Source organism: Serinus canaria, chromosome 8 (assembly GCF_022539315.1).
Source record: "Serinus canaria isolate serCan28SL12 chromosome 8, serCan2020, whole genome shotgun sequence".
In the NCBI taxonomy this organism is placed as follows: Eukaryota; Metazoa; Chordata; class Aves; order Passeriformes; family Fringillidae; genus Serinus; species Serinus canaria.
The window spans coordinates 27,325,402-27,337,673 of record NC_066322.1 but is presented as its reverse complement, the minus strand read 5'-3'; the positions used below and the strand labels follow the sequence as shown (position 1 = coordinate 27,337,673).

At 44.7% G+C, this 12,272-nt stretch overlaps 1 protein-coding gene across 3 annotated transcripts in view; it reads left to right on the top strand.

Annotated features, from left to right (window-relative positions):
* The first annotated feature begins 372 nt into the window (after positions 1-372).
* The window catches only part of SUCO (SUN domain containing ossification factor), a 39,891-nt gene continuing 27,991 nt past the window's right edge, over positions 373-12,272 (top strand). For all 3 annotated transcript variants that reach the window (XM_018923498.3, XM_030226694.2, XM_009098452.4), the window contains exons 1-2: positions 373-592; positions 11,813-11,921. In XM_018923498.3, coding sequence (XP_018779043.1) covers positions 528-592; positions 11,813-11,921 — 174 coding nt within the window. In that variant the 5' untranslated portion in view covers positions 373-527. The remainder of the gene's footprint in view (positions 593-11,812; positions 11,922-12,272) is intronic.

Below are 12,272 nucleotides of genomic sequence, written 5' to 3'. Positions count from 1 at the left end.
CGGGCCTCAGAGCTCGGCAGCCTGCAGGAAGCCTGATCAAAATAAAAAAAAAATAATTAAGAGATGTCACTTGGGCGCGCCGGTGCTTGAAATGCCCCTGGAAACGGAAGCAGCGGCGCGCCTCAGGCGCCTCGCGGCCGGTGGTTTGGCCGCCAGCCGTCGTTTATCACTATGGCGATTTCTCTTTAACGGCTTGTTTGCCGCGGACACCTCACAGAGCGGGGTCCTTGGAGGGGCGGGGAGAGGCGAGCCCGCTGCCCAATCGGCGGGGCGGGGAGGCGGGGCCAGCCCTCGAGGCTCTCAGCCCATTGGCTGGCGGCGCGGAGCGGGTGACGCGCATCCTTCCAGCTCAGCGCGTGAGGCGTTGGAAGGGGCGGGGCAGGGGGCCCGGCCCGGCGGGCAGTAACGGCCGCGCGCGCGGGGAGGGGCCGTGCGCAACAACGGCCGAACCCCCTCAGCGCCGCCGCCGCCGCCCGCAGGAGGATGCGCCGCCTCGGCCCGGCCGCGCCAGCCAGACCGGCGAGACGATGAGGGAGCCGCCCCGCCGGCCCCTGGCGCTGGGCTCCTGCCTCCTGCTCTGCGCCTTGCTCTGGTGAGTGCCGGCCTCTCAGCCGCGCCCGCCGCCGCGCTGGGAGCGCTCCCTGGGCGGGCTGCGGAGAGCCGGGGCTCGGGAGGTGCGGCAGTCGAGGGCCGGTAGGGTCGGAGGGGAGATGTGGAGAGGGTCCGGTGCAGCCCCCAGCCCGGGCAGGGACACCTGGGGCAGGTGACACAGAAGCGCGCCCGGGTGCGTTTTGAGTGCCTCCAGCGGGAGGAACCCCGCGGCCTCCCCGGGCAGGACGGGAAGGTGAGCGCTGCCTCGGGGGCTGCCCGGATGGGTTCCCGTGCAGTGACACCCTGGGGAGGTGAGGCGCTGCCCGGATGGGTTCCCGTGCTGTGACACCCTGGGAAGGTGAGGCGCTGCCCGGATGGGTTCCCGTGCAGTGACACCCTGGGGAGGTGAGGCGCTGCCCGGATGGGTTCCCGTGCAGTGACACCCTGGGGAGGTGAGGCGCTGCCCGGATGGGTTCCCGTGCAGTGACACCCTGGGGTGAGGCGCTGCCCGGATGGGTTCCCGTGCAGTGACACCCTGGGGAGGTGAGGCGCTGCCCGGATGGGTTCCCGTGCTGTGACATCCTGGGAAGGGGACAGCACTCGGCAGGGCCATTCCCGCTGCCAGGAGCGGCAGTGGTCACCCGGCAGTGGCAGGTGAGGGCTGACCCCACACACCGAGGGTCAAACGTGTGTGTTGTTGTCTCTGTGCTTTTACCGGAGGCATCCTTACGTTTCCAGTTTGAGGCTGAGCTCTTACACTCTTCTATGGAAGATCATGGTGCCTTATTCTTGATACCCTTTCTCTGAGTCTGTCAGGAGTAGTGTTAAGTTGAGCCAAATGAACTCTCTCATTTTTGAATTGCTTATGCCTTTGACAGCGTTTTTATAGTGATTATCTGAACTGTATTTTGTTCCAGCATCCCCTGTTTGCTTTCTTCTCAAACTTCCTTTAAGACATGACATTCAACAGAATACAAATATTAATAGAATGTATTTCTGTATGGTAAGTTCCAACCTTCTTAAACTTTGGCCCTCTTTGAACTTGGTGAGTCACTGTTTGAGAACTGATAGCCAGCTTGAACAGCAAACTGCAAATATTGCAAATGGAACAGCCACACTCTGGTGTATTACTACAGCACAGTTCCTGTAGATTGTTCAGATAGTCTGCTTAAAAAAAGAAATCCTCAGCTTCTGGCTTGTCTCACAGTTGGGTGAAGAGTGGGAGCCCAGGCACCTCTATTTTACCCAAGCAAATCTGCTGCTGGTGCTTGTGTTACTGTGTTTGAACAGTCCTGAAGCAGCTTTGGTTCCTGTCATCACATTTTGGGGTTTGGAAACAAAAGCACATCTGAAAAGTGCTTGAGAACTCAGTTGCTGTGTTTACACTTAGCAAAATTTAAAACAAAAAAAACCTCTTGGCCACGTGGGTTTGATCAGGTGAGCTGTGAGCCTCATGAACTGTCTCCAGACAGCTTTGCTTTGCTTTTACTCCCTTTTACTCCTTGGACAGTGAAGTTCTGGCAAGAAGTTTTAGTTGTGTAGCTAGGATTCCTATTAGGAAAGCAGTTTCAGTTTCTTGGTTAGAGTGCCTTGAGGGCTGACAATCTGTTCCTGCCTCCAGGTAATTTGTTAGTGGAATGGGTTTTTAGCTTAATGATCAATAGGTGATCAGGCTGGTTTTTTGTTGCTGTGTTCTTAGTCTGCTCTTTCACCAGGACTTGATTTAGTGAAAAAGTTCAGGCTTTTTTAGGATAATTCCATATTAAAGAAGGAATGTCCTGTTCAGCTATCTGGTTGGAGTAATGTATCTGTTCTGTCGATCTCTGACAGCTTCTGTGTTGTTCTTCTTTGGTGTGGTTAGGAGGAGAATGGAGTTGCTCTTTTTGTTACCCTTCAAAAGGGATTGCTCTTTCAGGCAGTGTCTTAACTGATCTCAGAGCTGGCACTGGAGTGCCCCAATGCAAAACTCTTTTTTAGAGTTGAGAAAAGCAGCCTGCTCACTGGCTGCTTTTGGATAGGAGCCAGTGGATTAATGTAAATGTTGAGGGATGCAACTCCAGTTTTCTAGTCTGCTGTCCAAGCATGAATTCACATTAGAGAGTTTGAAATCCTGGCTGCAGGATGGCTTTAGGACCTGCATTAATTTCAGTAGCCATGTCAGAGTTGTAGTTAGAAAGTCTTGAAGTCTGTTGGTTCATGAATTGTTGGTGGACTGTTGAAGCTGATAAGTTGTGATTTATTGAACTTCTTACTGTAAAGAAAACCAGCACCTTTGTTCACTTCAGCACTTAATAAGCTTCAGGTAGCAAATGGAAGGAATTGTGTTATAAATGTTGGCTTTTTAAATTTAGTTGTTTTTAGATGTAATTTTCAAAGGACTTTGTGCTAGTAGGAGAGAAATCTTTTCCTTGTAGGTGGTGGTCAACAGATGATCAAATGGAACCCCAAAAGTCAGGGAAAAAGCCATGAGACAAAAAAACTGCTCAAAGACCACTTGGGGCTGTTTGGACTTCTTGCCTTTTTTTTTTTTAACGTGGGCTTTATTTTCTTTCTGAGTAGCTGTTGCTTCTTTCCTTGAAACTAAGCTAAAAATAGGAATTTTCAAAATCTCTCATGATGCATTTTCAAGCTCAGCTAAGAAAGTTGGTTCAGTGGGGAAGTACTGATTAGTAAAGATCAAGTGGGGGGAAAAATAATTGACTTGGACTTGAAGATGTCATCCTGGACGTTGAAAAATGTAGCAGTGTTTTAGGAGATGCACAGAAAAGCAGAAGAGTGAGTAGGGGTTTGTTAGCCAAATTATGCCTTTTCAATAAAGGGAATGTGATGCTCTTTGGGTCAGTTATCAGTACCTGAGGCTTTCTGAAGCTGGGCCAGCCACAGGTCTGACAGCCCTGAGCCAACAGGATTGTTTCAAGTTTCAAAAGAGCAGGATGGCTTTGGGGAAATACTTCTGCTGGAGGTATGGCTCAGGAATGTAGTGCTCCAAAAATAATGGGCATCTGTGCAGTGTGGGGCCTCCACATTGTGCCTGACAAATGTCTTCTGTAATCCTGAATTCAGAGACCTCCTTAGTGCTCCAGTTAATCCCTTTGTGTGCATGATCATAATGTAAAAAATGCATTTAAAACTTGCAGTGCTTTGTAGCTTGCCACTATCCAGAACTGAGTAAGTGGAGTAGGTTTAGGAGCTTGTAGGATACCAGGACTGTCTGAGGTGAGACCAGCTGTGATGGCTGTTTGAAGAGAGGCCTGTATAAATTATTCTGACATCAGCTTTTGCCTGCCATAAGCTGCACTTCCAAAGTGTTAATTGGGAGTTTAATAAAGAAATCGTGCATCCAGTAATTTGTCATTCTGTCCCAGAAAGTTCATTGCCATATCCTGACCTACTTAGCTTTTATTAACTCTGCTGGTTGGGTTTACAGCTGTGAGTAAAAGGGGGATGGGGGTCGGTGCATGTGCACTTCAGGATCCTTCAGCTGTTACTCTGTGAGTATCCTGCATGAAGAAATGCCTTGTGTCAAAGTGATTGAGCAGCAAGATGTGCTGGTTTTGATGGCAAAGTCCTGGCCTAGGAGCTCTGACGGAAATCCACCACGAGAGCGTACCCTGAAAACTGTGAAGGTTGGATTGGGTCAGTGTCAGAGCCAGGAGTGAAGCCTGGGTTACCAAGTACAGTGGAAAGGGATACTGGTTTTTATTCACACCTATTAATGTGTGGATTCCTGTGGAGTTTAATGAGAGGAGATATTTCTAGTTTGGCTTTGCATTTTCAGTCCTGTCTGCTTTGGAAGGTGTGCTCGTTGAAAGCTGTAACCCAGGAGGAGCTCTGAAAGCCCCAGTGCTGGAGTGGCACTGTCATGGCACCACCAGGTTCATTGTGTGCTCCTGCTGCACAGGTGAGAGCTGTGCAAGTCACACCTGGGCTCTCACAGTGGAGGTTTTGCTGATTGAACATTTATTTGCCTCATTATTGACTTGTGGCTCACACCTAGAGCTCACCTCTGTTAATTGCACAAAGGTGTGAGTAGTAGGGCTGGGGAGTGAGAGTTCCAGTTTGCCTCATTAATGTGCCCCTTACCCCTGAAATCCTCTTTTTTTTCATGAGTGCCCTCATGAGCAAGAGTAACTGGCCTGTAGTGGGGCTCAGAATTTTCTCTGCTGATTCTCTTCCACAGTACTTAAATCTCTTCAGAAGGCTGATACTAAAATAAACACTGCGTGTGCATTTTATAGCAGGAAGAAATAAAATTATTTGAGCACTGATACAATCAGAAGTGTTGTTCCAGGCATCTGATTTCAGAATGGAAAGTGTGTTCCTAGGTATGGAGTATCTTGTTTGGAAGTGTCTTTGCTCTGTGGTTAAGGTTGGGACAAAAGCTGCCCTGGAACTCTTGGACTCCTACAAATGAAAATCGAATGTGCCCAGCTTACAGCCTGCTCATGTTGAAGGTGGTACATGCAAGCAGGGGCCCAAGTGCTTGGCTCAATCAATTATTGAATATCTTGCCTTCTAAAATGATTTGAAAATCAGTGAACTGCTTTCATGCAGTATCTTCTAAAAGATTTGTCCTAGAAACTTCAAGTTAGTTTGTTTGTTATGCAAATGGTGTACTGAAGTGGCCTCTACCCCAGCACGAGGTGTCTGTGTTGGTGTAGGAGACCTTGCCTGTTGCAGTGAAATGTGTCTCCCTTGAGCACTTCATTTGAACTCTTTCTGAAACGTCTTTCTGCAATCTGCTATTAGTTCTTTTTCACTTTGATGTTCTTACTGTGAGTCTTGTACAGAGTTGTTTTTTTCTTGTCTTTAGCTTTCATTACTGATCCAGCTTTTGGGAAGTTCTGTGCCTCTTTCAAGGGGAGGACATGCAGTATCTTTTAAAGTTCACTCTGGAGGTGGTGCAGCCTGGAGAGGATGTGCATGAAAAGTTTTAGCCAAGAACAGGTTAACCTAGAACTGTAAAAAATTTAATTCTTGCTGGAAATACCTATCTGGTGTAACAGACAGACTGGTCCCACAGCTTGGGTGAGTGAAAATGTTGATGTGAGTGACAAACTGGATTGGAATATTAGCAAAAGGTTCCAACAGTTCAAAAATCAGCTCAGGTGCACAAAGGAATGGCAGTGACTTGGCTTGGCTGGGTGTTGAAATGGCAATCGTGCTGAAATCCCTTACAGATAAGAAGCCTATTAAAAATACATCATACATGTCTGGGTGTCAGGTGATAGCAGCTTTACAATGCTCTAGACTGAAATTCACATTGCTGCACTCCAGTATCACCCCTCTCCTTGGCACTGCTGAGCTGTGTTGCACTGAGGGTGGGTTTTTAGCAGAGTTGCGGCAGAGCAGCTGTTTCTGACACTGCTGTTGCTGTGCCATGAATTTAAGCAATGAGGGAAGTCTTGAGAAGTGTGTAAGTCAGACATTTCTACAGCCTAGAAAAGCCTTAAAGTTTACTGACAGTGCATGGCTGTGTCTTTGTGGTTCCCATCAGGTTTTTTTGTTTGTTTGGTTTGTTTGTTTGTTTGTTTGTTTGTTTTTTTCCTGGAGTGGGTGCTCTTCCCCAAACTCTTGCATCAGAGAAAATAACTAGAGTTTGAGAATGCAGGGAGCTTCTGATACACTGCAATCCTCCTTCAGTATTGCAGAAGTCTGTTTCCAACAGGAAACACCAGGAACTGCCTGTTCCTTTGGGTGCTTCCAGAGGGGGTTGTGACATCTGCCCTGCTTTTAGTGCCTTAAGTAGGGCACCTGGATACTCCTTTCGAGAAAGAGGTTTGTGTTTGTTTCAGTGTTACATTGGAACCTGCATTTAATGTAGGTTGTTGTCTGTTGTGGTCACAGAGTCCTGTGAAGGTGCTGTTATCTCAGCAGCCTTTTCCAGGAGAGAATGGGAATAACCCTGGGAGCACTGCAAGCAAGGAATGAAGTTGCTTTCTGTTGTTTAACCTGGGCAATAGTGGACAGTCAAGAGCAAATATTGAGTTCCCCTGTGTCTTCTTGGTTTGGCTATCTGAGCATTCCTTGGCTCAGAACTGACTTTCTTCCCCCTCAGGACTTACTGGAATGTCTCCATAATCTCCAGGTCAGAGCAGAGGGTGCAGATTCCTGTGTGACTGAAGGGGGCATGCAATAAATGAGTTCTATCCGATAAAGTATCTGGTGCTCCTGGAACCTCCTTTTGCAAGCTTTGCATGCTGATGGTATTTCAAATGCTGAAAGCCTTATTTGAAACCAAAGGTTGGAATCTCATTGTATGCAGCTATGAGATTCAGTGTGGTCAGAAGTATCTTTGTGTTTGGCTCCTCTGAGTAAGTGAAATAACTGTTTGGAGAGCACATTCTTTGCAAAGTGTGGGCAAGCTATTAAAAACTTAATTGCAAAATACCACAGATTGGTAAAGGATTTGCAAAAATGCTCCAATTTCAGCTGTTTTGGACTTGGGTTTTTTTGAGCATGTGAATCGAGTTAGTGGTAGAAAATGAGGTGATAGCAGTGATGCTTAGTCTAGATCTGTAGTTTTAGTTTTCAGCTTTTTCCTCCCTTAAAGGTCCATCATAACTTTCAAAATTATCTTAGTAACACATGCTGCTCTTCTGTGGTAATAAATGGCTTCTAAATGAATGGTGTTTTGTTTGTTGGGGTTTTCTTACTTGTATTGAAGAAGTTTAATGGTTCTTCTTTGCATTTATCAAGATGTATTTCCACTTCACGTGCAGAAATGTGTCTGGGGAGGTTGTGTTGCAGCAATTCAGTGTCTTGCAAGTGGCTTTTCTCCTGTGGCTGGTTGAAATAATGTCCTGGTCTTCATTTTCCATGACATTTACTTTGTTCTGCAGGCACTCAGAAGAGAGTTCCCTGGCTGAACTGTTGGGAGAGAAAGATTGATTCCATGAAGTTGCTGGGGATAGAGGAGGGTTCCCTGCCTTTGCTGTTTTTCCTGTGTTGCCAGTGGCTGAGAGGCAGGTTGCTGCTGACTGCAGAGTTTGGTTGTGGATCTGCTGAGCTCCTCATTCCTGCAGAGCCTTTTTTCTCTTTGTCAGTTAGCTGGTGAAAGCAGTCCCAGACCTGTAGGAGTTGCTCACAGCAGAAGGTGTTTTGCTGCCTTCCTTGCCCTTTCACAGCTTTTATTGTTTTGGGCTCGTTAATCTGAAGTCACTTACTCTCTAATGAAAGTGGTGATCTTCAGCAAACAGGTGCCACTTCCCCACTCACAGTCCTGCTCTGCTGGCTCAAACCCCTCCTCTTGCACAGGCCTCTCTGAAGTGATCTGTGAATGTTTTGAGTAGGGAATTGTCACCTGGCAGGGACAGTGACATCTTCTTTTCCCTCTTAGCTGTTGGGCACTGGCACATGTGCACCGTTGGTAACACAGACCTCTGGGATTTGTCCGTGGTTACCCTGCAGGGAGGGCTTGGAATTGGTGCACTGGTGATAAATTCCTTTTTTCCCTTTGCTTCAAATTCCTCTGTCTTGCAGGTGCCAAATGTAAACTGTTCTGAACTGCTTCATGCTCCAGTGTCCAGAAATAGGTCTTGTTTTGGGAGAATTAATGAAATTAATAATTTTGAGGACAGATGTGTTTGAACTGAAGCTGTGTGTCAGTGTTGTATGAAGTTTTTGGAAAGGAAAGCCTAAGCTGTTTCTCTCTGATCAAATTGTGGAAAAACTCCTCTTACCTTCATATTCTGGATTTTTTTTTAGCTGTAATTTGTATGATTAATTTTTCCTACCAGTTGTTTGTTTTGTACTTGATTTTTATGCCTGTCAGAACAGTTATCCACAGCTTCACTATCTCTGGTAGTTTTCTGCAGCCTTCGTCACAATTATGTGAAGAGTTTCAGCCAAATCAGAACTGGATCGTCTTTCACATGAAATTACACTGCAATTTCAAAACCACCTGCACTTTTGAATTTCAGTGTGTTCCTTTTCAACAGCAGAAGGTTCATCAGCAGAGCATGGCCAATTTGTATAGCAGTGAGTGCAGTGAACCATCCAGGTAGGGCTGAGCAGCATTTCTGCTTCAGTGGGCAACCACAGTATCAGCCTGCCCTGAGAAGAGTAAAGATTCCCCCACCCACCCCTGCTGCTTTGTCTGAGCTTGTAGCATTTGCTTTTGGGTTTGTGCACATTAAGCTGGAAAGTTCGTGGTGTTATTAGAGAAAATAGCTTTAAAACTGCATTAATGATAGGACAAAGAGTCATGCTGAAGTTCCTTTGTTCTTGATGAGATTTAATAGCAGGTGGTGTTTTGAGTCATGCTTACAAAAATGGAACTGTTGAAAACTTCAGTATCCATGTAAGTCAGCAGCTGTGGGTTATGTGTTTGGAACAATCTCTTCATTGGAAGATCTATCTTGTACCTGAGACAGTGTCTCTGGGGACTGATCTCATTAGGGCATTGGGTTTGCTCAGTTCTGAGTCAGCATTCAGATCCCACTCCTGGGCCACAAGGCAGGGAAAGACAGATTAGTGAGTGCAGAAACTGCTGTTCTTCCACTGGCTGTACACTGCAAATCAATTAAACTCAACGGGAATTTTGCTCTCTGTAAGTTAACACTTGGTTTCTTTGTTTTTTGGGTTTTTTTTAATTTTTTTTATTTTAATGGTTAACAGAGGTGCTGTGCCATTTGGCAATTTATCTTTATTGTGAGGTCTCTCCTTTCAGCTAAAGAAGCCTGTTGAATTAATATGCGAAATATTAGAAGTCAGAAGAAAAAAACTACTGCTGGTTGTGTTGATAAGATTTATTAACTTGACTTCTCCCAGTCTGGCTGGTCTCATGTGAATCTGTCTTCTGAGTGCTCTGTCAGAGTTTGCTGGCACTTGAGTGATGCATCCTGTGAGCTGCATGCTCTGCTGCAGGAAGGGATTATGTTTTCCTGTGGGTGCAGGCACACACACAAAATGAGTTCTCAGTCCCCTCCCTAGCTTGGAGGGCTTTTGGGAGACTTGAGGCATCATGTTGGAGTAGGGAAGTAGACCAAGAAGAATTTTGGAAAATTAGTAAGACATTGGACACAGATCATGTCAGAATAACTTAAATCTGAGCTGCCAGTCTGCATTCTTCTAAAATCTATGTTTGTGACCTGATAATGCCTGATTTCTTGCATGAAGTCTCAGTAGATTAAGGTAAGAAATACATGCCTTCTATGCTTTTTGTGCTAAAGGAGTTATTCATGCATTTGTGAGGGTAGACCTTTGTGTTTTAAAACACAATCTTGAAATCTTTCCTTTTCTGCCCCCAAGGAGTTACTGCTGTTCTGTGCAGCTCACCCGAGGTGCTCCCCAGAGTGGAGGCAAAATGGGAAACAAATGCCTGTGCCTGAGTAATGAAGGAGTGGGATGATTCTCTATAATATTTGATGTTTCTGGTGTATTTTTATGAAGTAACAGGGAGTTCTTACATCTCAAAAGAGAGGTACTGGAGTTAAGAGCTTGTGAATTTCACTGTGAAATAATTGAAACCCCTTTTCAGAAATACAAATTACTCAAAATATTTGCATAACTAATTTTTCCAAGTGAGAGCTGCAAGTAATAAGGCCATAGAAATCTGGTAACATTTCATTCATGCTCTGAAATGAGCCTCTTGTGCATAGGGTAGGACAGAGGTTTGATGGAAAACTCAGTACAACAGGTAACTACATGATGGGATGGGAATTTGTGTGAGAAGCTTATGCCTAATTCTCAACTGAGATGTGAGACTTTGTACCTGCTACAATATGTGGTTATTGCTATTTTCATACCTTACATTCAGTTCTTTATTTTCCACTAACTGTAGCTGCTTCTGCCTGACTTGAAGGCTTCCATTTAATACAGAGGAAAGAAGCTACCTCAAAAAGAAGAGAAATTACTGAGGTGCTTTGGGGCTGAGACTGAGCTGGAGCACCTTTCTTGTTCATCTCTTCATAATATGTCAGATCCCACAAGTTCCTTGTTCACTGTCTCCTCTGTGGAGAGAGCCAATGAAGAAATATATATTTTATTTATATATATATATATATATGCATGAAACTTTTAAAATTTTAGTACTTGTTTGTGGTCTGTTGTTTCATGGGCTCCTTCTTAGAGGGGGAGTCTACACTGCACTGACTTCCTAATAAAGTTGATATTCAAGTTTTGAAGAGAGCTGGTAATTCCAATTCCAAGCAGTACTGATCCCAATTGTGTAAGTGAATAATGACCTACTAATAATCTTACTGTTATGATTAATGTTAAGGCTGTTTTATTTCTCAAAACCATTGTCAGAAGGTTGCTGCCTGCAGATTTTTCTGTGCCATAGCCCTTTCTCTCATCTGGGGAGAAGGTGGCTCTTGTTTTCAGGGTGCAGGGTGATGTTTGTGTTTGTTCACAAGAGGTCATTCCAATCACCTGATTGTTATGTAAACAGCATTTCCTGAATGGAAAACGTTTGTGTTTAAAGTGGTGGTTAGCTGGTGTTCTAGCATTGTTGAAGACTCCATAAAAGCTCAGTTTGCTTCATGTTCTGCTGGCCTTGATTGAAATCAGGATGAAAACCTTTGGACCTCCAAGCCTGATGGTTCACTGTGCAAATGCTTCCTAGAATGTGAAGGGACCATGTATGGTGAGAAAGAAAAGATGCCTTCTAGTACAAGTGCTTGTAGAAGTGTTCTGCAGAAATAAATCCATTTCTGCTGACAGCTAAAGCTGGTGGGAAAAAGTACAAAACAAATCTCATGGGAGGTTTTGCCTAGGACTTTTTTTTTTTTTTTTGTGTACTTATTTTCTCTAATTTTCTTAAATGTGCTTGGTGGTGTTGACTATATGAAACCTTCTCAGGTAGGCTCTGTACAGGGGATTAAGGAGATTTTGCTTTTTAGTCTGTGACTGAAGTTTTTGCTTAGTAATAATGATTGCTAAAAATATCTCATTGCTTTGTGACAAAGGATGTTGATTCAAGTTGTTCCTAACTTGCTCTAACTTAGCTAATTTGTGCCAACTTTCACTTTTTGATGTGGTGACACTCCAGGATCTGGTTTGGTGATACTTTTTTCTTTTGGAAGTAGTAAATTTATGGTGTTTTCTGTTGCTAACTACTTCTAGTGAATCCTCAAATGGATTTTATGAATTATTATCCATGAACTGTACATGTATTTTTAAGATGCCTCATGGGAACAGCTGAAGAAGACTGAGGGAGACAATGCTGCAGGAATTCTAAAATTTCTTTTTAAATAAAGCTTTTTGACTTCTTTTGTAGGCTTCCTGTTTGGAATGTCTTTTGTAAAGACACTCTCTCATCGGCAGTGCAGTATGCTTCAGGTGATGCTTGTGCCCTGGCCAGTGAGGATGAAAATGTCCAGGAAAAGGTATGCTGAACACATCATGCTGATTACTCATTCTGAGTAAATGTTAAATTGTAAAATGAAAATCTTCATAGGCTCTTCTTGGCCACAATGTTTGATGTACTCAGTTGTTCTTTGAGCAGTGATATCTTCCCACGTTTTTATTCTCCTTTACTTCATTTGTTGCAGTCATGCAACAATTCAGGTGGATAGTTTGGGGCAAGAGAAGGAATGAATAGCAAAGCTACTAATGGTTTGGTTTTTTCTTTTTAATTTGGAGGCCAGATGTTAGAAGTGGGCATTGGGGAAGTGTGAGGCTCTGTAGAGCCACAATAGGAGGTGATGGGCTGGGTAAGTCTAGGCCACATGATGCCA